The sequence below is a fragment of the Balaenoptera borealis genome, assembly GCF_965194805.1.
Source record: "Balaenoptera borealis genome assembly, chromosome: 21".
Lineage (NCBI taxonomy): Eukaryota > Metazoa > Chordata > Mammalia > Artiodactyla > Balaenopteridae > Balaenoptera > Balaenoptera borealis.
The window spans coordinates 24,815,095-24,840,589 of record NC_138880.1 but is presented as its reverse complement, the minus strand read 5'-3'; the positions used below and the strand labels follow the sequence as shown (position 1 = coordinate 24,840,589).

The following is a 25,495-nucleotide window of genomic DNA, read 5'->3' as shown; positions in this document are numbered from 1 at the left end:
CTTCCTCCACTTTGGGCTGCCAGCTTGCTGCATGGCCTTGGTAAACTCACTCCGTGCCTCATTTTCTTGACCATACAATGCAGGTGTAGGAGCAGATGGCCTTAAAAGTCTTCTTTGCCAGCTGTCAGACCATTTGATTCCAACCTAACATATCCAGGCATAAACCAGTCAACCAGCCAACCAACCAAACAAGCCAAAAGACATGATGGGGAGGACAAAGCATTGTGCTAATTTTGCAGAGGAATTGAAAGATACTGTTAGAATTTTAAAAAGACAATGTCATGGCCAGATCAGAGACACAGGTAATTTTTGTCATCTACACGAACTATACCAGAAAAAGTGTGTTTGGATGCCAGGAAGATGGAAAAGATAAGACTGAAATGTTTAGGTTGGGATCAACGTGGGATTTGTGCCCGTAAAGATAAGAGATGGAGAGAGATAGACCCAGAAAAGGTAGTGAAAGAGACAGCAGAAAGATTAGACATTATTTTATTATTTTCCTCTCATTTTAAAATTTGAACCAAAAGTGTGAAATTTTAGCATCTTACCTCTGACACATAAAGAACATTGTAGGGGAGTAGATTTGACTGTTTGGTAATTTATTTCTGAATAGGATTTAGTGATTTTTTTTCCCATCTGTGTACACTCTCAGGAGGAAATTTTTCCAAGGAATACATATTACTGTTGGATGTTTAAAATTTAGACCACTGTATAGATAGCAGTTAGTTTTGTCTCATTGGTTGGGTTTTCTTGTTTCAGGTACCAAGTGAAAGAATGAGGGTGAAAATTTCTTTAAATACGACAAACAGTACAGTAGGGTGGTGCCAACCTCTTAAAGATCCTTTTCACCTTCAATGAGATTGAAGTAAAATTATCTTATCTGAGCTCCAAGGGCTGCTGAAGTTACCTATAAGCTCAGAGATTGTCCAGGCAAGAAGTACAACCTCAGGCACCAGGAGGGAGAGGAAATCTTAAGCCAAATCATGGAGAACAAGAAAAGGCTTGTTCAGTGAATTGAAAGGACATCACTGTGGCACATTTTAGGCTCTTAAGTATTTGTTAAATGACTAAATCAAAGTGTTGTTTTTTGAAAACCAGAATTCAACATGGGTGTATATAGAAAAGCCTAATAAAAATATTGCAATCTCTATGTAGGATGCTGTTTAGTCAGAAATGCACAGAGTAATTTTTCTATGTTTAATTGTGTTATTCTCATCCTCACTCAAGCCTATTTCATACCACGATTTAAATTTTCCATCTGATTTTATTCTCTCTCTGGCATGTGAGCCATCACCCATGTAGCTTCGTAATACCGGCAGATAATGACCAAAATTATTATAGATAGATATATCTTTAGGCATCTCCGTTTGGGAGGTGGAAACTAATTTGAACCAACAACTTTAAAATAACTGATTTTGAGTGGTTTGAGCTTGAACTGACCTAGAACTGAATTAATTACATGTAATGAGGGCCCCAGCTAAAGTACCATTCTGCAATATGCTTTATGAGAAGTATGGGTAAGTGACAGATATTAGGGCTTCAGATCTAATGTACATAAATACCCAACTCACTGTTCTGAAAAATTACAGTGGAATTCTTTGTTCTAAAACAGATTCCAGTCTATTCTCTCTTTATGAGGACTTCCAAATGGAATTTGGGAAACTGAATCCCTGAGATGAAATGCCATTCCCTTGATCCACGTCAGACCTGGCTTTGTTTTTCTGTATATGGAGTTTTCTGTTCTTTGACCCTTTACTCTCCATTTATATCGATCTTTATGGGTTCTTGAGTTCTGGGTTCCCACTTTTTTTTTTAGCAATTACAAAAGCGAAAACAGGGCATTTCCCAGACATAAAACTCTTTCCCATTTCCCAGTAGGTCAGTTAATCCTGGGCCATTGCAAGAGTTCAGAGAAACTTAATTCAGTTAAATTCTATCACTTCATTCCATCCCAGTTCTGGAGTTTACCTCTGGCTGCATAAAGAGGAAACAAAGCCAAGACTTTGGCCAACGTCAGAAAAATATCTTTTTCCCAACATTTAGGTTGAATGCTTAGTTCTTGTAGTTGGACAAATGTGTTGTAGAGTTTTAGCAGCTGTTAGGATTTACTATGCCTGAGTTGCCCTTTAAACTGCTTGTCTGGATATTTTGCTGCTTATTTTTAAGTGGGCTTCATATTTCATAGTATCTTATAGCTGGAAAAGACCTTGGGAAACTTCTGGTCTGACCCATTTGCTTTAGAAATGAAGCAACGAAGCCCACAGAAGTCAAAGGACTTGTTTTAAGGTCACAAAGCCAGAAAGTGGCAAAACCCAGGCTAGAACCCCAGTTGCCTAACTCCTGTTCCAGTGTCTTGGTCACTGATTTCAGAATAGGATGTAGTGATAGTTTTCACCTCTCTTCAGACTCAGGAGGAAAATTTTCCAAGGAATGTATGTTATTGTTGGAGATTTTAAAAACTTAGACCACTTTATATAGCTGTTACTTTTTTTCCTTTTATTTTGCACAGTTTGTAATGTGCAGAAAAGTAGAGAGAGTAGAAACACAAGCCCAATAGCCAGCTTCGACAATGTTCAATTCATGATTCATCTTGTTTCATCTATATCCCTACCTACTCTCCCACCCCAGATTATTTTGAAGCAATCCAGACGTCGTATTATGTCACCCATAAATATATCAGTATGCACCTCCAAAAGATCAGCACTTAAAAAGCATAACCACAATACTATTATTAACTGAAATAAATTAGCAGTAATTCCATAATGTTATCAAATATCCTATAGTTTGTTTAAAAAAATCTGTTATAAATATTGTATGACCATTTTATTTCAAATATATTTTTCCTTTCAAAGGCGAAACACATGCAGTTAAGAATGGTGGGCATTTTAGGTCAATGAAAAGAGAGAGGGGCTATAAAGGACTGTCAAAATCACTGATAAAAACATGCCACGAGTTTACAATCACCAAGGAATTTACTAGATATTCACTTGATTTTGCAGTATTTTAATTCTCCTTTCTACCTAAACTAGTAAATTTTAATGTGATGTTTTCCAAAGACATTGCAGCTGTTGTCTTTGTATCCCTTCAAGTCAAGTATCAGTGTATGAAAGAAACTTGTTACCACGGAAAAGGAGAAAGTCGTGGCTATTTTTGGTGGCAGGTTCGTGACAGATTTTTCCTTTGTGTCAGCGTATGTGAATACCTTCAGCTCCTAGAGCTCTAGTTTCCTAGCATGGGATATAAAATATTTTATGGTTGGGGACGCATTCTCTTCACTACAAGTTAGGGGAGACATGTTGATTCTTTTGGGAGACACGGTTGATAGTGCATTTCTTATTACTTCAACTCCTTCTGTTAAATGTCTTCAGTGATGGAAGCCAAGAGCCGGTTTTGAATGACGACCCCATCTCATTAACACATTCAGATGGGCGTGGAATTTGAGTTGCAGGATACAAAGTCCAAAACAAAAAATCTCCTCAATGCTTGTCTGCAGTAATGAGAAAGTTAGGAATTTTGGCAAGCTGGCTAACGCCAGAAATGTTTACAGGAGGCTTTTTCTTCCTTAGAGAAAAATTAGGAAAAGTTGGATCCTGGGGATGAGAAGCAGGAAGCAGGATTTTCCTGCAGGCAGCAGCCATGAAAGTGAACACCCCAGTGTATAAACCAGCTGGTAGAAAAGAAAAAACTTAGCCGTGGAAGTACAGCTGCGTGCTTGGTGTTGTGTTCCTGTCATCACACACCCGAAACGAACAGTGGGGAGAAGTGTGATCTGAAACGCGCCGGAGACTCGCTCTATCCAGGTCAGAGTCACTTCCGGGACATAATACACACCTGTGTCACGTGGTTACTGGGGCCACGGCCAGCCTGGAGATTTGCTGAAAGTTTTTCCTCCCACCCCCATCACAGTCATCAGTTGGCCCCGCACCACCTTTCCAGATCTGAACCAAGTCCTCCCTCCTCATCTTTTGCAGTGTTTGTTGTCGTTGTATGTTTGTTTTACCTCTTCTCTCTGCCATTGGTTTTGGCTGGTCTAAGAAGGACACGTGTTTCAGAAAAAAAAGAGAGAGAGGGATTACATCACTGAAAAATCCTGTAGTTGGAGCAGCTGTTTTGTGACCACCGGGGTCTCCGAAGGCCTGCCTTGTGCCATCCTCCCCTCCTGTGTGCGGCCTCCTCGCCGGGCTTGAGCTACGGTGATTCTCCTGCAGCTGTGGGACTGCGCCGGGGCTGGCTGCCTCTTCTTTGCTGTGTTAGTGGTGCCCAGGAGGGAAGAGGAGATGCCCCAGCTTCTGGAAGCTAGAGATGTGGACGTCCAGCCCGGTGGCTGAATAGCATCTCTGTGTCTCCCTCACTGATAGGCCATCTTCCCGAGGTCCTCCTCTTTCATCCTTTTGCTGTGTAACTCTCTGACGGTGGGATTTGTAGGAAACCCTCCTTTAAAAATGCAAATGTCTTGGGCTTCCCTGGTGGCGCAGTGGTTGAGAATCTGCCTGCCAATGCAGGGGACACGGGTTCGAGCCCTGGTCTGGGAAGATCCCACGTGCCAGGGAGCAACTAGGCCCGTGAGCCACAACTACTGAGCCTGCGCGTCTGGAGCCTGTGCTCCGCAACAAGAGAGGCCGCGACAGTGAGAGGCCCGCGCACCGCAATGAAGAGTGGCCCCCGCTCGCCGCAACTAGAGAAAGCCCTCGCACAGAAACGCAGACCCAACACAGCCAAAAATAAATAAATTAATTAATTAATTAATTTTTAAAAAATGCATTATGCCTTTAAAGTTCATTTATTACATTTGGCCAATAGCTCAAGGCCCCAGCCAATAGAAAGTCCCCTACACAGGGGCACTGTAGCCCCCTCTATGCCAGTGTTTGCATGGAAAAGGACTTTGAGTCCAGTGTCCTCTGAGGCTGCTGGCCAGAGGGAGTGAACTTCTCTGGCCCCAGAGATTAGGGCCCAAGTGACAGGGTGGGCACAGAGGATTGTGGAAGGGAATAAAGAGCAGGGGGCAGAAGGAGGGGGCCCTGCAGGGTATGAAAGCCAGAGGCCATGGCAGCGTTTCAGATGGTTGCCAGAAGGTGTAGACAGATGCCAGATAAGGGTCTTTCAGGTTGGTTCTTGCAAAGCAGAAAGGATGGGCATTGGGAAGGCGTCCTTGGAGATGGGTCTTGTACCCAGGAGATGCTTTGTACATGGGGTGTTTCTAACTGTGGGGCTCCCTGGATGTTTCAGCAACACACACGTTGAGAAGAAATCCTGCCTGCGTGTCTGTGAGCCCATTGGGGGTACTTGGGGACACAAAAGAAGTGGGGAAAGAGCTGGCGCTTGGGCAGCTGCTCTGTGTCTGCAGCTCTTGGCACGCTGTCACAGGGCTTCCCAGGTGTGAATGAAGAGAGAACCAGGCTGGAATTAGGCAGGTATTAGTAGGGCAAGATACATAGCAAAGGAGGGGCAACAACTAAGTCTTTTTCCTCTAACCATCTTTCTCTCAACTACCTGTTTACCCTCTGAAAAGCACTGCCCCAAACACTGACATCCCTCTGCTTGAACATAGAACAAACAATCCTTGATGACAACTCCCATCATCACCTCCTTTCTTCTCCACCTCCCTCCCTCCTACAAATACTCGTTAAAAGCCTTCTACGCATGAAGAATCACGCGAGGTCCTTGAACAACACGTTCCTCTCCATGTTGTGAGCCTTTTCTATGGCACATCAGCTCAGGACCATTATGCGATGGTCCTGATGCAGGGCTGTGCAGCCCTGCCCTGCACGAGGATGTCTTAGCTGGAGAACATCATTCACATCAGGGTTTTTTGTTTTTTTAAAAAATTTATTTATTTATTTTTGGCTGTGTTGGGTCTTCGTTTCTGTGCGAGGGCTTTCTCTAGTTGCGGCAAGCAGGGGCCACTCTTCATCGCGGTGCGTGGGCCTCTCACTGTCGCAGCCTCTCTTGTTGTGGAGCACAGGCTCCAGACACGCAGGCTCAGTAATTGTGGCTCACGGGCCCAGTTGCTCCGTGGCATGTGGGATCTTCCCAGACCAGGGCTCGAACCCGTGTCCCCTGCATTGGCAGGCAGATTCTCAACCACTGCGCCACCAGGGAAGCCCCACATCAGGGGTTTATACAGTGAGAGAGATAAAGTAATATGTCCTTAGAAAGGAAACTCGCCCCCTACCACCACAGTTGTCACAAAGGCAGTGTAAAGGCTTCTAGAGGCCCAGAATCAACCTTCCTTTCCCCGTTTATAATCAGACGTGTTGCCACTCACGACCAAACCCTTCACCAGTCGTTAGCAGTTACTCTGCTGAGCGCACTACATACATTTTCGTATTTATTCTTCACACACATTAAGAGAAAGCCACTTTTCCCATTTTACCTTGGAGGAAACGATGGCCTAGCAGAGATTTTTGGACTTTGCTCAAGGTTATGCATCTGATAAGTGTTAGATCCAGGATCTTTTTAATACCTGAGGATGGAGGCAAGTATCTTAGACGCATCTGTAACCTCTTTCACCGTGGGAGAAAAATAGGGTGCTGGAGATCTCCATTTTCTTTTTATTTATGAGAAGTTCATTTTTCAAAGGATGGGGATTCAAGGCTCCAAGCAAGAACCCCCCCCCCAAGCCTATGCCCCCCAAGCAGTACTAATAGTGGCTAACATTTGCAGTGCCTTCTCTGTACCAGGCATTGTCTAAGCAGTTCATGTGGATTAATTGATTTGAATCTTACAGCAGCCCTGAGTTCTATTATTATCTCCATTTTCCAGTTGAGGAAATTGAGACTCGGGGTGATCATACGGGGATGGTCAGTGGCCCAGTGCATTTACCTGGGCAGGTGGCCTCTAGACCCTGTACGCCCCGCCTCTCTGTTGTGCCCTCCAGATCCCAGGTATATCAAGGCCCCGTCCTGCTTGTTTCCTCCTGGCCTTGAAGGAGCGCGGAGGAGGAAGCCTCTGTGAGGTCTGGCGGAGACAGCAGTGCCTAGCTGGGATCTGGATGTGTGCTCCTGCCTGCTCTTTGCCAATCCCGTGGTTACTTCTTATTCTGACTTGCTTATTTATGGGTCCTGGGGCTTGGCAAGGAAGAAGCTAGAGGTTCACACAGTCTGCACAGGAATGAGACAGATTCTTGCTCCTGTTAATGAGAGTTAAACATCTCAAGTGTTGCTTTTCCCTCACCTCTTTCTCCCACTTCATTCTTTTGGAAAGTGTTCAAACCCTGCAATTATGCAGGTGGCCATAGGGCAGAGCTGATTTACCCCTTATTTCTTGGGCTAATTTGGCTTTGGACGAGGGAAAGGGGCAAATGCTCCCTTTCTCTCAAGCACAGAAAACCAGTTGGCTTCTTTCCTGTGTAAGTGATATGCACAGGTTTTCTCAAAAGGGAAGTTTTGCTTTTATAAACTGCCGAAAAAGTTCTTGAAGCATTATTGGGCCATCTCGCTTGGTTTACTTATTTATTTTTCTGAATGAATCCAGCTTTGGTTTAGGAGTTTGAAGGAGTCCAAGGACTGTCATCAACGACACTGTTACAGGTTGAATTGTGTGCCCCCCAGATTCCTATGTTGAAGTCGTAACCCCTGGGACCTCAGAATCTGACCTTATTTGGAAATAGGGTTGTTACTGATGCAGTTAGTTAAGATGAGGTCATAATCGAGTAGCGTGGCCCCTAATCCAATGTGATCGGTGTCCTTATAAAACAGTGAAATTTGGACACAGATATGCACTGAAGCGCCAGAAGCTAGGAGTGAGGCCTGGAGCAGATCCTACCTCCCAGCTCTCAGAAGGAACCCACCCTGCGCACACCTTGATCTTGGATTTCTCCAGAACTGTGGGACGGTTTCTGTTGTTGAAGCTACCCAGTTTGTGGTATTTTGTTCTGGCAGCCCTAGCAAACGAATGCACACGAATTCTCACCTTAAACAAACAAACAATAAAAATGAAAACATTAAGTTAGTAAAGTTTGATGGGCCTGAGCCTTTGAGCAAAGTGAACTTTCTTTTTTCCAGCATTGCAGCAACTTAGAATCAGAGGACCTTGGCACTGGAGGGCCCTGGCTGGGGACGGGCACGAGGTCTGCAGGGGCACCTGCCGGGCGCAGCCTGAGTCCAGGGTCACTGGCTCACTTCTGCTTCTCTCCACCGACACTTCCTCTCCGTTCATTCTTGACTTCCGGTCCCCTGCACAAGCTCCATGTCCCAGGATGGTCTCCTCTCAGCATGTTAATTTCTCTCTCCCTTCCTACCTTCCTACCTCTTCCTTTATGTCTTCCTAGTTTGATAAAAATATGCCAACTGCTTCCTTTCAGCTCTCTCGATCCGGAAGTGAAATCCCCAATGCCCTCTTGCAGAAGAAAGACCCCCCTAATTTTCGATTCACACCTATCCTCCACCCCTCCGGTGCCCTTACCCTTTGCCTGTATATTTGGATGCCATATTTTATGCCTCCCTGGCTTGTGTCTGCCCCACTTCCGCCATCCGTTAGGTCAGGTCGGAGCTGAGGTAGGACCAGCGTGGGTGGGGAAGCCAGCGACACGTAGGCCGAAGTTCAAGGTGGTACCTTCATTTGGTGGGAGGAGAGCCTGGGTGGCATGCCCACACTGTGAAGGGGAGATAGACCACAGTTAGAAACACAGGTCAACACATAGAAGACTTCAAAACGGGGAGATCTGGCCAAGAATCAGAGATTGACGAGGAGATAGAAAACCAGGCAGACTGATCACATGGACCCGGGAACCAGGGTGAACTCAGGGCAGTGTGTATGGTCTCTGGCAGCGCCCGATGTGTGCGTGCATGCCACTGGGGGACTGAGTAGGATCAGAAAGGGTGGAGGCTTTACCTCTTAGGAGATGCAGAGACCATGGGACCATGCCATTGTGTCATCTGAGGTTAAAATCCCTGGGATTTAAGGCCCCAGTCTATGGAGGGCTTTGAGTGTTGTGCTTTCTACAATATAATGCTTCATCAACGGTACCAATTTTTACTAAAATTTTACTCATCTTCTCTTTGGAACTTTAATGGTTTCCAAATCGGCTCTGTGTTGGAGGATGGCCACGAGCTGTGCCAAAGGGGATGGGAGAGGTGCCCTGCATGGCGGGCCGGCCCCCTGGAGGGTCCGAGGTGCTGGCTTAGGCAGTGTTGTTGAACAGACGCAGCTGCTGGTGGTCTGTGCACGGGTGGAGGGTCCCGGATCAGTGGGGAAGGTGAGGGAATACCTGGGCATCTCATTTGGTGGGTGTTTTCTGCCCAGACTGCAATCCTTTGTTTTTTGCCCAGCAAACACCAAGTAGAGCTGCGTTGCTACTTCTATTTTTCTTTAGTCTTTGGGAAACAAAACAAGCTTTTCTCCCCCAAATAAGACTTTAAGTCTTAATCAGGTAAATACTTAGTGAAAATCCTTGACTTTACTAAGTTTTAGCCCACTTGCTCATCTTTGATGGCAGGGACTTCCTGGATACAAGACTGAGCCAAGAGCTCTACATATATTATCTTATTTAAATTGACCACTATATATTTTTACCGTTCTTATTTTGAAGATGAGAAGACCCAGGCTTATAGAGGGTAAATAATTTGTTCAGGGACACAGAGGAGGTAAGAAGCTGAGCCAGGACTTAAACTGGGGCCTGACTTCAAATTCTGTGTTTAGCATTGAAGTGGCATAACCAATAGTGTCAAATTCTGAGTTCCTAAGAATTTCTTTTTACCCTTCCTGTTGTTCCAAAGTAAAATTTTACCATGACTTGCTTTATTATCATCTCAAAGTCACAAAGAAATAGAACAATGACTTACCATGTATTTATTGTTACTCTGGCCCTAATCAACTCTTCTAAGTATCAATAAAAGTGAGATGTAGTGCTTTCCGTAGCCTTCAGAATGTCTGCATAATTCTCATCGCTTTATAATAGCACGTCATGGTGTTTGAACCAGGAAAGGGACACGGCAGCTGTTGAGTGCAGTTCTCACCTTTTCTAATTGAAGATATTGAGTCATAGAGGTTTGGTGAGTTGACTACTGGGAATTATTAAAGGCTGGCATAGAACTTCCGTGCTGGTGTTCTTCCTCCTTACTTAAGTGTTCTTCACAGAGCTCTTATCTTCTCCAGTACCTCGTTGAGGTTGGTGGGTAAAACAATACAGGAGCAGAGTAGTTACGTGACACTTGCTCAAGATGCCAGAGGAAGTTCGTAGTGGAAGGAAGACATGAACTTAAGAACCCTGGGACCAGCCTGGTGTGCTCTCCATCACCCCCACCCCGTCTCCCTGAGCCTTGCTGTGCTGTGCTGCCTCTTAGGGGTTGCCCTCTCAGCAGGTCTCTGAATGGCCACATGGCCACGTTGCCTTAAGCCCACTGATGAGGGAGGAAGGGAGGGAGAGGAGGGAGGGAGGGGGAGAGAAAGAGAGAGAGGGGACCATCACCATATCATGCATGACTGATTGTGAAAATGGTAAAGGATGTCTGGGAACTTTTGTTTCATGAGTGTGTGTGTGTTTCTTTTAATGGTCTCTATTTTTCTCTTTTTTTTGGTGAAAAACTCAGATTTTATAATTATTAAGAAATTCTTCCTGTCAGAGACAAAAGAAAAAGTGAGCTGCTTGATTCCATTTCCAGCAATATAGCAGACCGTATATCCTCAAAAGCCCCCGGGTTAAAAAAAAAAACCACTATAAATTTCCAGGTGAAATATTTCATAGCATTTCTTGGCTCTTCAATCTCGTAAAACTCAAATCTAGCTCCATCCACATTTCTGTACCATTAAGCTAGCAACTCAGCCCCAAGGGAACTGACCTGTTCATGCTGAGCAAAGAAACTGGTAAACAGGGTAAACTGCAACAAGGTTTGACTATTTAAAACAGTAAAAGAAAGACGGGGGTGGGGGGGGGACAGAGAAAGGAGGGGGGGCAGGAAGGGAGGAGGGGGGAGGGAGGGAGGGAGGAGAGGGGGGAGGGAGGGAGGAGAGGGAGGGAAAAGAAGCAGGAGATGGAGGAAGAAAGAAAGGAAGAAGGAAGGAAGGAAATGAAACAATAACCTGGGAGCCAATATATGTTTGCACAGAGTTGAATCATTGTCAGGTATTTGTGTTGTTTGGGAGAATATGGAGATGGTGATTTATTTTAGATTTTTTTCAAGTTCAAGGATGCCTGTTGAAATATCGGGGTAATCACTGAAAGAATAGAAGAAGAGAAGACATTAAGAGAGAAAGAGACTACTTAAATGATTTAGCAGGGCACAATAAAGAACGTTCTGAGCTTCCCAGGGGGCGCACCACCTGACTTGGCAGCCAGGGTGTGTTCAGCGCTGGACCCGGTTGAGGGTGTTAACTAAAATGAATTAAATTAACATTTACTGAGCACTAACTGATTGCCAGGCACATATTTCATTTAATCCTCAGAACAACCCCATTAAATTGGCACTTTTGTCTTCCCCATGTTACAGAGGAAGAACTGAGGGATTGAGCTGTTTGTAGGACATGTCTGAGGTTGCCCAGCTGGGAAGTAGAGATGCTGGGATTCAGGCACTGAGAGATGTGCTCCAGAGTAATCACTTTTAACTCCTAAACTCTTCCGCCTTAGCAAAATCCTTGCAGGGAAATCCTTGCCTTAGCAAGATTCTGGGCGGGGGGTGGAGAGAACTGTACCCCTCCAAGATGGCTCAAGGCCTCTCCCCTCTGTTCTCCTGTTCTACGGCCTGTGAGCCACCTCCCGGAGACCTGCAGGTGCACGCGGCTGGAGGAACCTTTTGCCTTGATTTCATGGGTACGGTGCAGTGCTGCAGCTCTTGAACTTGGTCATTTGTGAACTCTGACAAGTGCATAAAATCACTTCCTTTTAAGCTTTTCTGTTTTAGTTGCTGAGGTTATGGTGTTGATTATAATGGTCTGTCATGACACGTGAAAGCAAATTGGATGTTCTCATAATTGATGCGTACTTAAGACGTATCTAGCCTCTCATCTAAGCAAGTTATATTTCAATTGTTACAGGATCTAAATTTCAAATATCCCATTTGCCATGCCACCCATTCACTAGCATATAGGTGCTGGCTCTATGAATACATTTATCTGTCAACACCAAACATGGATGGATTTCTTTAGGTCTGAAACTGAAATAATTTAGGTCTAAAAATGTGTCCTGGCTCTGGAAAACTCTGTAGGAGGCTCACCTCCAAGAACTTGGAGATGTTTAAACACGCAGTGTCTGGAGCCAGGAAGCCAGATCAGATATTCTCTGGGAATCAGCTTCCCTCTAAGATTTTGGAAGAAAACTGTGTCGCAAAACAGTGTCTCCATCCTATCTCTGGATTCAACTTTCTCTTTCCTTTATTGCCTTCTGTCTCTTTCTCGTAGCTTCTTATTTGGGTTTGGCCTTTTCCCATTTCTAGGATATTTTACTCCTTTCTTCTGAGAAGCCACGAAGACAGAGAGAGGTAGCCGTTTCCTGACTGGCACAAAGGTGTGTCCACACGAAACCCACCTGTAGGCTGAAACGAGGGCGGGTGCTCACCTCTAGTCTAGTCTGTGTTACAAAGCGCAGCCCACGTGCAAAATGTTAGGACTTGGCACTTGTCCCTTCCCCCTGCTGCCAGCACTCAGCTTGGTGGCCTGGAGGGAGCCCCCGCTGGTCTCTTAAGAAGGTAGTCCCTCGTTCTTTGTGGGAACTGGGAAAACAAGGCGGGGGAAAGGCTGGGGACTGCAGGTTATGCTGTATTGTGTATTCTCCTTACAGGAAGCATTTGCCATCAGATGGAATTACCTCAGTCAATTTTTGGTTTGGGTAAATGGGATCATAGCAGAACCAATGCAATATATGTCTTGCCAAAAATTAAACTTTGGCCACAGGTCTTTGCACCTCCACCCCCATTAGTCAGGGGACAAAGAAGAGTATATGGTGACACCCCCAAATGCTACTATTTTACATTTTAAAATATCTGATCATACTGGCAGTTTTTCTTGTCTCCCCACTTACATTTATTTGTTCCTCTTATAAAGCCAAAATTATACTTTTTGACCAGCCTTCTTTCACTAAAAGTAGAGTGACCATATGTCCCTGTTGGACCAGGAGGGTTCTGGTCAAGCGTTTTGTCCTAGTGTAATTAATAGCATCCTTTTTACTTGAAAAAAATGTCCTAGTTGAATAATAAATAACATGGTAACTAATGAAAGCTACTGCAAATGATTATTAGGTTATAGTTAACCCTCTCTGTTTGAAATAGAAGTCTCATAGCACCTTTAAAGTATCAAATGAATAATAATAGGAAGACTAAAGATTATTACCCAGAAGACTAATTACTTAAATTTTGAAATATATAAGGAAAGTTGGAAAAAAATCTCTCCAATGGACTTAGTAGAAATTATTAATCTCATCTATGTATTTTTTATTCTATATTAAAGTTAAAATGTTATTAGTAATTATTAAGTGATATCACATAAAAGTCCTATAATTTGCTGGGAGTTAAAGTAGTTATTCTTAAATAGAGTCAGGAATTTAAATATCTTTTAAAAAATTATTGTAATTTGATAGAACAGGAAACTATTGGAGCTTTGCTTATTTTTTCATATATGATTTTAATTGTTCACGTATAACATTTCTTTGAATCACAGGAAGCGACGTGTTGAAAAAAAGATTCCTCCTTTAAAATCCATCTGTGTTGTCGTGTGGTTTTTCACTGGCTTGGGAAGCAGCTCTGTGGTGACCTGAAAACAGAATTGAGAAAAGAAAACTTTCAAGATTGATTAGTCTGAAGGAGGTGTGTGGATTTAAGTCTAAATCTCATGCACCATCTGTATAAACCAACCGAGGGAGTCATTTGAGTCATCCAGAGAAGTTTGTCTTCTCTTTCACACACACATATATTCATAAAAACTTATAATAACTTAGAAATTGGAGGACTATTCTAGCAATATAAAGATTTCTGTGAACTTCATTCAGACTACCCAAAAGCAGTTAACATATAACCCTAAATTTAGTAACTACCCCCATCGTCATTACGGGGGCAGCAGGGTAGGGCAGGAAAAATCCTAGACTGGGAATCTCAAGAGAGGAATTCTGGTTTTTCAACCTCTGTATGACTTGGGGCAAGTCACTTACTGCCTTTGAGCCTTCGTTTTTTCGTCTTTAATTATGATAACAAATGTTACCTTGCTGACCTCAGACCTTACGAGACTCAATAAACTGTAAGGTCCTATACAAACATAAGGCATTATTTATTATTCCTTAGCTACTAGTGGATCTGAGGGAAAACAAAGTAGGTATAATATTCCTTTACGACCCTGAAACCACTTTATAAATCCATGGGCATTTGTTGGGCTTCTGCGAGGAACACAACACTGCAGAGGGCCAAAAATCAACATATCCTGGCACCCGCTTATGGAGGACCCACTTTTAAAAGGCACGAGGCTTCAAAAGATGAACGAAGTGAAGTCTTCCCTGGCCTCTCCATCTTAGATCGAAAACCTTCATCTTAGCCTTCCTCCCCGGCGTTATTTTCCTCCGCTCCACTCATTGCTATTTCGTATTCTGTATAATTTACTCACTTGTTTACCATTATCTCCCCCCATGAGCATGGAGACTCCTTAATGACAGTTTTGCTCTTATTGCTGCTATTTTGTTTTTAAACTTTGAATCCCAGAATTTGTAGCCGTCTTGAGCACATAGCAAGTGCTCAATGAACGTTTGTTCAATGAACAAAACAGTCATTGGTCTCAAGGAACCGGAAAGCCAGGGAGGCAGGGGATATCTCTGTACGGTACCGCATTCTGTGACAGCATTGTAAGCACCATCGTGGAAGCCCACAGATTGCTGTATAGATGGGACCAGGGCTTCCAACTCTGCAGGAGACGGGGTGGGAGGCAAAGAGAGGGAGACGATGGAAAGTTTGTCAGAGCACTGACTGCAATTTGAATCTTGAAGGATGAATGAGAGTTTTCCAGGAGGGCAAGGAGGTGATAGTCATCTTAGGCAAACAGGGCAGCCTCCGAGAAGGTCTGGAGAGGGACATTGACATTGCTGAGGAACAGTGAGAACTCGTATTTATATTGATCTTTTAAGGAAAAAGTACAAAAGAAACGAAGGCTTACAGATTGATGCCACGTGTCACTCGGGGACGTGTGAGGGTCCACGAGGTGGGGGCCATTTCTGTGTGGCCCTGTGTGTGTTGTGTTTTACTTTTAGGATGTTACTCCTGATAAATGTTTGTCTGTGCTCAGTGAGTGGATTTACAGATCACATGATCTTCATGATTTTGTCATGAGATGAGGAGGAATCATGAAATATCTTCTACCTCACAAAAGTCTACTGGTTCTCTCATGGCAAAATACTTCAAGGAATTGTTCAATGTGAAGATAAGGTATTTTTCTTCATAAAATGATGAGAGTTACAATTTTGCTGACCTTTTCTGACCACACCGAGACTGAGACCAGTCACTACAATCGGAGGAACCCACTGATGCTGTGATTTTCGCTCGTCTTTTGTGATTAGTCAATTATGAGCTGAACAAAGTTCACGGAGACACCACGTTCAGTTGTGCTGAAGTCTCGGGTGGTCCAGGAGGACCTGTGTTGCCTCTGCAGGTTGACAGTAGAAGCAAAGTCGCTCACTGTTGTCTACGCAGGGCAAGTCTGAGATGCATTCGGAAAAATGGAAAGATTTACTTAATGAATTGTCACAACTGTCAATCATGTCAGTCAGGCAACTAAATCTCTCCTTTTTTCCCCTCAACTTGTGAAGAGGTGTGGTGACTCCAATGGACCATTGTTTCATTCTGAAGCTTGTTGGCTTTCAGTGAGAAGGTCCACTATTCATCTCTTAGGGTTTGAGAAAAATATTAGGTCTTTCTAGAGGAAGCTTGCCCTCTGTGAGAGCGTGCCTAGTGGCTCCTGGCTTTGTAAATGCTGGCATTTCGGTGCTCCCTTTAATTCCCTGAAGCTTATGAGTATAGCTGCAGGTCCTTCAAATGAACAAATATAGCTGCAACACGTGCTAATTTGCCAAGACAGGTTTCTAGTATGAGGTAGATTGAAAGAAGCCACTGGATGTATAGAGGCTGCACAGGGAGAATGTGGTGAAATGGGCTCCTTTAGTTGACTGAACAATTTGTTTAAAACTCTTATCCTTTTACTGAGAATATTTTAACCATTCTGAAGAGAGACGCGAAACCCTGACAAAAGAGCCTCATGGGTATTTTCTCAAAGAAGAGGGCAGTGGCTATTACTATATATGTGGCATATGTAGAAAGAAACAGATCCCGAGGTTTACCTCAGGTAACAAAGTTTGTTGAACAGGAGTCAGGTGCTTCACCATCAGTGTCAAAATCTTGTATCAGAGAAGATGGTTAAATATTTTTATGATTTCCAGCTGCATTCACATGTGAACCGAGGCTTCTCCGTGCAAGTTAACATAAGACTGAAACACATAATTGTCTTATTATTGTGCAGTCTGATTTTTGCCTTAAACTATTTAATATTGATTATTGATTACAAATTGCTTATTATCAAGTTTCAGTTTTGAATGGATGAACTTACTTTGAAGTATGTATTTAAACAAATAAATTAGATATTTGATTACAGATATTTAATTTTAATTTTTAATATTCAAATTTTATTAACAGTCTTACTTCACTGAATTTTTTGGGGTACCCTTTCTGTATCTTAGGCACATGACACTGGCTTTCTGTGTCTGGCCTCCCTCTCCTTCCCCAGTGCCTTGACTCAGGCCTTCAGGATATAGGAAGGCAGTAGAAACACAAGAATTTGGTGACGGATTGAGTGTAGTGACGGGCATGGGATGGATGGGAGGAGAGCAGTGAGAGACAGGAAGCAGTTGATGCATCCCAGGTCCTCGCTTTGGGAGATCGAATGGCTGGGAGTGCCGTTCGCCATGTCCGGAAATGTATTCCAAGAAGCCAGAGGTTGGGAGAACGCGGATGAAGATGGTTAATTGTGTGTAATGAGCAGCTTCAGTTTGATTGTCCACGGAGTATCCGGGCAAGATACTCACTTGGCAGTAGGAAATAAGGATTTGGAGATCAGGAGAGAGGTCTGATGGAGAGTTTTTGGAAATCAATCACTTCTAGGGGTTAAGACAGAGCAGTGTCTGTCTCGGTGTACCTGATATCAGCTTTTGTTTTCAAACATTAAAAAAGGCGAGGCTGTGTGCCCCCCCGTGTGTGCGGGTGAAAGGACCAGCTCACAGCAGCCTGTCTTCCAGCCCGTCCACACAAAGCCACTTCCTGACTGTGCCTTTGCTTCTCGGACTCTATTCTTTTTTATCTTTTAAATTGCATAAAATATACATTACATTTACTCCTTTAATTCTTTCTGTACAGTTCAGTGGCCTTAAGTACATTCATGTTGTTGTGCAACTATCACCACCATCCATCTCCAGAACTTCATCACCGTCCCAAACTGAAACGCGATACCCATTAAACCCTAACTCCCCCTCCCCTTCCCCCAGGCCCTGACAAGGGTGACTGTACTGTCTCTGAATTTGACTGCTCTAAGGACCTCATCTAAGAGGCATCATGCAGTATTTGTTCTTTTGTGTCTAGCCGATTTAGCATAAGACCTTCAAGATTCATCCATGTTGTAGCCTGTGTCAGAATTTCCTCACATCTGCTCTTCCCATTTGTTGACGGACACAGGTTGTTTCTACCTTCTCTGGACTCCGTTCGTGACCCTGGGTAACTGCTCCAGTTTGAGCAGGGTACCACTGAATGCTGCAGCTCTTGAATGCACGCTAGCTGTGCCTGGGTGTTGTCTTCTTTCTTTTTTCCGAAAGCCAGTTTGTGGATGCTCTGTATCTCAGCTGTTTAACTCAGTAGCACCCACGGTATGGTATCAGTGTTCCTTGCTGGCCCCCACTGGAATTCAGCTTGTTTTGTTATTTGACGCAAAGCAGGATGCATAGGTGAACAAAAGGATCTGGACAGGATTCAGGTTTTTTAAGTGCCCCCCCCCCCGTTAGTGATCAAGCGTAATAATAAAATTGGCTATTTTTTTCTTGATGCCTTCCGCTTGCCGGCAGTGAAATGGAACATTTATATATTTACCTCAGATCTTCACTTTGAGAGCTTATCACCGTGACAATTGAAACAATGGAACTCAAAGATGAACTTTTCCCAGGCCCCCAGCAAAGCCGTGAACGCCTGCTCGCCTTGGCATCACCGCGCCGCACCGCCCTCTATTACTCTGACTTCGCTTAGTCTGGCCTGGAGGCGGATGCCATCATCCTGCCAGCCTACTCCAGCCTCTCCGTCCTCCCAAACCCTCAGGCCCCCCTTGAGTTACTTCTCCTCGGTGGGTTCCTCCATCCCCAAATAATTGCTTTCTTTGGGAGTAGAATTCATTGACCACCATTATTCATTATAGCCCTGTAGGCAGTGGGTTATAGGTGACGATGTACCTGAGTGGAGAGACTAAGGGAAATTCAGCTTAGATTTTGATAGGGGTGCAAAGACCAATATATACTCAGTCTCATCATTCTTAGGACTTCTCCGAAACATGTTTTACGCCATGGATTTATCACCTCCCACCACCTGTCTAGATCTGTTTGCCAAAATGTGCTCCAGCAACAGGTGGTCCTATGATTAGAGCTTGATGAGCAGTTGGTTTTTTTGTTTGTTTTTTTTGTTTTGGTAGATTTACAAGGTGCGTTTGCACATGAAAGGCTCTGAGAAGTCCAGCAGGCCTGTTGTAACGTTAACACATCTTCTGAATTTCTAATGGAACCCTCTTTCCAAGTCACATTTGTTAATGTATCTCAGGACAAGGGTTCCCCAGAGCACATTGTTTATTGGGAGCTGCAGACCTGCACGCCAGCAGCGTGACCACCGCCCTGGCAACCACGCTGGTGGTCCACATAAGAAGAGAGCATCTTCTAAGAAAGACAGTAAATGCTCAAGCTTTCTGATAAAATTATAACTAGCAGGTTGGAGCCTGGGCAAAGGAGGACAAAGATGTATCTACCAAGTACATGGTCAGCTACCTTATTAGCTGCTTTTGGAGGCCAAACTATCCCAGGTCATATGAATGTGCGTACGTACATACATGCAAATATATGAGTGTATATATGCGTCACATGAGAAATACTCCCAATCTTCCAGCTCGAAAGCCTCTGAAAAAGCCCTCGTCCTTTTGGGACACATTCATTTCCAGATTCCATTTAGCTTCTTAACCTGGGCCACACAACCGCCCAATTTTAAGGTGTATATATGTATTTTTTTTGACTAAAAGCACATTTGTCAAATGAAACTGTTAATATCTTTTTCAAATTACGTTTCAGGACGCAGCAGCAAGATAAATGACTATCAGACTCAGAATTTTGATTTTTATTTAACAAATATTTTAATCACAAACTTCGATGCATATATCACAGACGTACGTAAATACATAAACACCTATTTCCTTTCTGCGGACTTAACTCTCTTACCATACCAAAGTGGGGCTTTCTGTGCACAGCAAAGATCACTTACATTTAGGCCTTTAATGAATGTTCAGTATACCAGAGATACAAATTCAAAATATCAAATTTTCCTTGATTAGAGATACAAATGGGAAAATCAAATTTCCTTCAGTTTTTAGATTCAATGTATTCAGTTTGTAAATTTGGTATTTTAAAAATAATAAAATTAAAACTGTAACTCTCAGGGGGCCTTTGAAAAACATTTGATCAACTCAGATTGAAGACTAAAGTCGTTTTACTCAATAATTAGCCCCATTTAGAAACACAGTTATGGAAAATTTCAAACCAGATTCTTCAGAGTTCTTAATCAGGCTTCATTAGTCATCACATCTGGGCCAGTTACTGTGAGCCACTGGACACAGCTATGAACAAAGCAGAACAATGAACTGCAATGAATAAAACAGAAAACATCCCTTGCCTTCATGGAGTTTACATACTGGTAACTACTAAATTCATTCAACTCTTGTAAATCTAATAAACCAAAGTTTTAAATGAGGAGCACGTCAAAGTCAAAATTCTTCTACCTTTCAACTTAAAATTACAAGTCTAAAATCAGTTACAGTTGACCTTTGAACGACACAGGTTTGAACTACCCATTTCCACTTAAACGTGGGTATTTTTCAATAGTAAATACCACATGGTCCATCCGTGGTTGATTGAATCAGAGGAACCGTGGATGGGATGGCTGCTATAAATTATACTTGAATTAACCTGGTAGTTCAAGGGCCAACTGTATACATTTGAATTAGAACCACAAAGCAAATGTGTGTCTAATTAGTATCTCTATCTGGTGTGTAAATACCAAATGTACAAATTATTCTTAAGCCTGATTAAAAAATTACAAGTACTGTGAAAGTGATTTGCTGTATCATTTTGCTATTTAATTCTAAACTTTCCTACTAGGAAAAACTGGGATTACACAACTGAGCTTGCTTGATGGACAGTTCAAGATCCAGATACCTGATTGTCTCAAGTAGGTTGAGAGATTTGAAACTAGGACTAGGGACCTAGGGGTTGAGTATGACCAGAGTGAATCTTTCCATAGGACAGATGGACACACTGAGTCTGATTTTAACAGTGGCTGTAATAACGGGATTCCACTTTCTTTACATAGGGTTGGTTTCACAGTATGTTGTTTGCTAGATTCAAGTCTTACCTTCATAACTTCTTTTGATGTTGCCACTTAATTTGGATGGATAAATTACTTAACTGTCTCTACCTCTCCTACTTTACTATCTGATTCGATTCAGCTAACCCAGCCTATTTACCGCCTGATTCTTCTGTGTCTGGCTATTTGGCTTTGGCTCCAAGAGCATTCTGTTGCGTATGGACACTGGGTGATATCGCTGCTCTGCAAAGGCCAGCATTCAGAGGCAGCTGAGTGGAGCTGTAGCTCTCCTCCCAAAATATCCATCAACCCACCCCCATTCCTTCAGATGCACAATGAATATTTTCTCAGTTTTAAGTCAAGTGCGATTCAAATGTACAGTCTGGAAAAGTCCTGGATGACCCCTAAACAGAATCCCTCTTCTAAGCCCCTTTTATATAGAAATTCTAAAACTATCATTGCTTCTTTGCTTAAAACCCTTCAGTGGCTCCCATAATACAATAGAATACAAAACCCTTAACATGGCCTGCAAGTCCTTGCGTGATCCGGCTCATCACACGCCTTCCTCTTATGCTCCAATTCCAGCCACACTGGCCGCCTTTCACTTCTTCCAACAGAAGCCAAGATTCTTTCCCACCTCAGGGCCTTTGCATGCACTGTTCCCACTTTCTGAAACATCACTCTCCCCACTCTTTACTTGGATGACTCCACATTCTGTAGGTCTCAGATTAACTGTCGTTTTTTCATAGAGGTGATTCCTCTTTGTAGACCTTAACACAATCCGTGCATTTATTTGCTTACTACCTAGACCGTAAGTTACGTGGGGCCATGTGTGTTGTTCTGTTTGCCCAGCACCCATCACAGCATATACTAGGCAGTCAAAAATCATTTGCTAAATGAATAAGTATCACAGTTGTCACAGCAATCACCATTAGCCTTCAGTCGTAACCACTATAATCATTCATATAACCACTTTTGGCTCATGGGATGCAGGGTAATTGTTGAATTGGATTGAGATATGTAAATGTCACTATCTCATGCATTCATTAATACAATTATTTTTTATTACCTTTATGGTTCTTTACACATTTAGTCTTCTTTAGCTTCTAAAGCTGGAGGCTTTCTGTTCTTAGCAGTCCTCTTACAGTAAGAAGACATTTTAGCAAAATGTGCCTTTTGGGATACTGTCCTTTTCTAACTTTTAAAAAATGGCACTGAATATTAGCTAACTGGTTTACGGTTAGTAATAAATTTTGATTAGGGTAAATACAAGGTGCTTAGTGATTTTTGTTTGTTTACCCCCGGTTTCCCGGGAGATAGATCAGTTACACTGGCCTCAGGTTACAGAGGGCAGCCCTGAGATATTGAATGGAAGTTCTAGATTCTATAATGTTTGTTGCTGAAACCTCGCCCCACTCTGTGTTGTTCTTCGAGAACCTTGCCCCCCCCACCCCCCCACAAAGAATTAAAGCCTTGGAAGAGCACCAAATTGTGCTAAAACTCCTGAATCTTAACCAGTTAGAACCCAGTGTGGTTTTTTTGGGGGGGTTGTTTTTGCAGTATCAGCCTGAAAAAATCATAGCTTCATAAAGATTTCGTATCCCTGTCTCTGTACCTTGGCACCTGCGAATATGTAGAACAGCATAAAACATGATTTTGAACGTTGCATCGTCACAAATGGAAAAAAGCGCAAAGACGTAAGAAGAATCGGGTTTATTTTTGTTTACAACACCTAAGCGTTATTGGAAACCCAAACGAGAAGCCAAGCTGAGAAAACGGCCACAGCGCAGCGCGGTCGGGGTTCTCCGCAATGTGGCCGCGCGCCTTTAACTCGCGGTGACCTCCGCGTCCCGGCCCGGCATCCCGGGCCCGGCGCCTCGGCCGGGGCGGCGCATCGCCCCCTCCTCCCCTCCCGCGCCGCGCGCATTGTTGTCCTTTAGCGATTGGTTGTTGGACCAGAAACAGCTGTGCAGAGCCGAGCCGAGTAGTGGGGCTGTGGACCTGAATGCAGGTTAGCGGGCTGGTAGTGACTGACACCGGGGGCTCGGGGGACAGCGAGGAAGAGCCGGAGCCGCCCTCGCTGCGTTCTCCAGGCGGCGTGGACCAGGTGCCCGGGCGTTTGCGGCTGTCGGCGGAGCTCCGGGTGGCGCCCCCTCCCCCGGATCTAGCTGCCTCCGGGATTGGCGCAGGTGGGCAAGGCAGGGCACCGCAGACTGCCCTGTTCCCACCGAGCGGTTTCTCTCCCTTTCTGCAAGCGGGAGGCGCCATCCTAAAAATATGTAAATATCCGAGCGCTGACTCCTGGCTGGGGCACCAGCCAAGTCCCAGAGCCGCCGCAGGGTGTTTTACATGAAAATGAGAAGCCTGACAGGATCCGTGCTCTAACTTAAGGCAGCTCGGTGATTAGCATGAGGCTGAGCGGCTTCCCGGCTTCCTGTCCTTCAATGGGCATTCTGCGCGCTCGCGACTGAGCAGCGGTGCCGCCGTGCGGGGGGCGATCGGCGGGCTCCGCACCCTTGGCAGCCATGGCTCCCGTCGCCGCCGCGGCCAGTAAGTAGGAGCATGCCCGTGTAGGGGGGCACATGCGTGTCGGCGCGCGCGCGCACACGCACACACGCACGCACACCACCCTGAGCCTTGGAAGGAGGAAGATCGACGAGGCGCTGCAGTCGCGAGGACTCTTCCTGGATTCGGCAGGAGCCCGCCGCCGCAGCTGCTGACCGCAGAGCCTGCTCGGATCCTGTGCAAACGCGCCCCCCATCCGAGCCTCTGTGATGAAGACTGCCTCCCGAGGACTGCAGGGGAGGCAGAGCCCGCCCGCGCCCGGGACTGCGGGCCGCGCGGCTGAAAGGCCCAGGGGGACACGACTTGGACGCTGTCATCCCCACGCCTCGCTCTGAGCCGCCCGGTGCGGAGAGGGCCTGCCGCCGCCCCTCCGGCTTCCCGGGCGCCCGATCCCGGGTCACCCCCGGAGGCCTGGGCTTCCTCATTTGTTTGGGTCTTTTGTGCCGTGGCTCACAGTTGGCTAAGCACTCCTGCGCTGAATCGGGCCATTGTCTGCGCTCCCATTGCTTTCACGCTGCAAGTCTCGGCGCCCTCACCCCGCCCGCCCCCTCCCCGCCTCCTCCTGGCCGGGGAGCCTCCTAACGTGCCTTTCCCCCCAGGAATCTGGAAGCTATAAGCCGGCCGGATTGCAAATGAAGTGTAATGCATTGTGGGACGTGTGTAAAATCGGAGCCTTCGCCGTGGGGGGGTGTGGGGGCGTGGGGAGGGCCGGACCCGCCGCTGGCGGTGTAGACGCCGACGAGGAGGGGCTGGGAAAATGCGCGCAGAGTCCGCCCGGGTCGTGCCCGCCGTAGACGGATGAAGCCGCGCGCTGCGCCCCGGCGCTGAGGCCCCGAGGATCGGGGCAGCGGGTCGCCCTCCCCACCATGAAGAAGACCCGGAGCACAACCTTGCGGCGAGCCTGGCCTAGCTCGGATTTCTCGGACCGGGCCTCGGACCGCATGAGGTCCCGCAGCGAGAAGGACTACCGCCTGCACAAGCGCTTCCCCGCGGCCTTCGCGCCCCAGGCTTCGCGGGGCTACATGACATCAGGTTGGTAACCGCGTTCCTGTCCCCAGGCCGGGGCCGCGGGACGTGCTGCGGGCGCCGTGGCCGGGGTGCTTCCCCGGGAGGACGGGCGGTGATGGATGCGATAAGTTATGGGGAAAGCAGGAAAAAAATTAGCTCACATCCACCATTTTGTACCTCCGCAAGATTCACAGCAGGCCCTCTCAATATGGGGCTGGAGAGCTATTAGTTAGGTGAAATCTGGGAGGGGGACGTGCCGGGCGTTTTGGCTGCACAGATAAATGACCGCCAGCTCGGGCGCCCAGCCTCCCTGAGCTTGTGGAAGAGCCTGCGTCCGCCGTTGCCCGCAGTATCGGGCTTGCTCGCTCCCGCATTGTGGCCAGTTATTATCCTAGTGGGTATTTAAACAGCCTTTCTTTCTTAAAAGGGAACAGGTTCCATGCACAGTTCTGGATGGTTTGAGTCAGGGAAGAGGTCTCAGGCTGGTCTGCTTGCACGCAGGGAACTGTGTTGCAGCTCATTGAATGCATTCGGTGGGGTAATGGTGTGTATGCGGATTGAAGGCTCACATGATTTTGTGTGGATTTAACATATGTTGCTTTGAATCAGGTTGTATGGAAAGAATGGAGGCTGTGTCATGTATTTGCATGTCAGACAGGAAGGACAAACAAAACGGTAAACGGGAATGAAGGATTTCATCTTAAAAGGCATAGAAGAATTTCTGAAGGCGCCAGTTAGTTCCCTTTGGAAATACAGCGGATGGCTTTGCTGTGTGACTTGGAAACCCAGGGATAAAATACTTGAAACGCTGAAGGAGGAAAATCCTGAAACTCTTCTCGTTGTTTTCTCCTTACTTACTGTTGACCACTTGTATGTAATGATGTGTAAGACACCAATTTTGGTTTGTTTGTTTTTCATTCTGAATGAATTAATTTTCTTCTAAACAAAATGTCATGGGAAAACCGAGATGATATTTGAAAACACATCCTATACCAAATCACTCTAAATCCTGGGAAGATTGCTTTAAGCTTGCAGTTGGTACTCAAAGTCTAGCTCTACTATCTTTCTCCTAAAACAGCAAGGTTTTTAAAAAAAAAAAAAAAAAAACTGGGACCGGTATCTCATGCTTTAAAAATGTCTTGTGAGCGCATTTCCGTGAGTATAAAACCTAAATAAAATAACCGTCTTTTTTACTGCAAAATCTGGTGACATAAGGATGTACTGTTTTGGCAATAAGCCTCCCTTGATTTTCCCTGTCATGAAAAGCCAGATTTGTAAAGGAAGTGACAACTACAGTTTATACTTCAGTAATTGAAGTCAGTCACTGCTGTGGTCGCTTTATTCTTCAGGCTGGTGGCAGTAAATTTTGA

At 45.1% G+C, this 25,495-nt stretch overlaps 2 protein-coding genes across 15 annotated transcripts in view; both read left to right on the top strand.

Moving 5' to 3' along the window:
- The window catches only part of STOX2 (storkhead box 2), a 208,299-nt gene that overhangs the window by 78,242 nt on the left and 104,562 nt on the right, over positions 1-25,495 (top strand). For 2 of the 5 annotated variants that reach the window (XM_082375196.1, XM_082375202.1), the window contains exon 1: positions 22,104-24,149. The exons of the other annotated variants lie outside the window; for them this stretch is intronic. In XM_082375196.1, the coding sequence (XP_082231322.1) occupies positions 23,984-24,149 (166 nt within the window). In that variant the 5' untranslated portion in view covers positions 22,104-23,983. Of the gene's footprint in view, positions 1-22,103; positions 24,150-25,495 lie in introns of those variants that run through there. 5 annotated transcript variants of the gene reach the window in all.
- LOC309619741 (uncharacterized protein) overlaps positions 1-25,495 on the top strand; it is a 189,257-nt gene that overhangs the window by 86,687 nt on the left and 77,075 nt on the right. For 5 of the 10 annotated variants that reach the window (XM_082375371.1, XM_082375375.1, XM_082375376.1 and 2 more), the window contains 2 exons: positions 13,588-13,733; positions 18,038-20,299. The exons of 2 other annotated variants lie outside the window; for them this stretch is intronic. In XM_082375371.1, coding sequence (XP_082231497.1) covers positions 13,588-13,622 — 35 coding nt within the window. In that variant the 3' untranslated portion in view covers positions 13,623-13,733; positions 18,038-20,299. Of the gene's footprint in view, positions 1-83; positions 7,716-13,587; positions 13,734-18,037; positions 20,300-25,495 lie in introns of those variants that run through there. 3 more of the 10 variants (XM_082375372.1, XM_082375377.1, XM_082375373.1) reach the window with 2 other exon arrangements.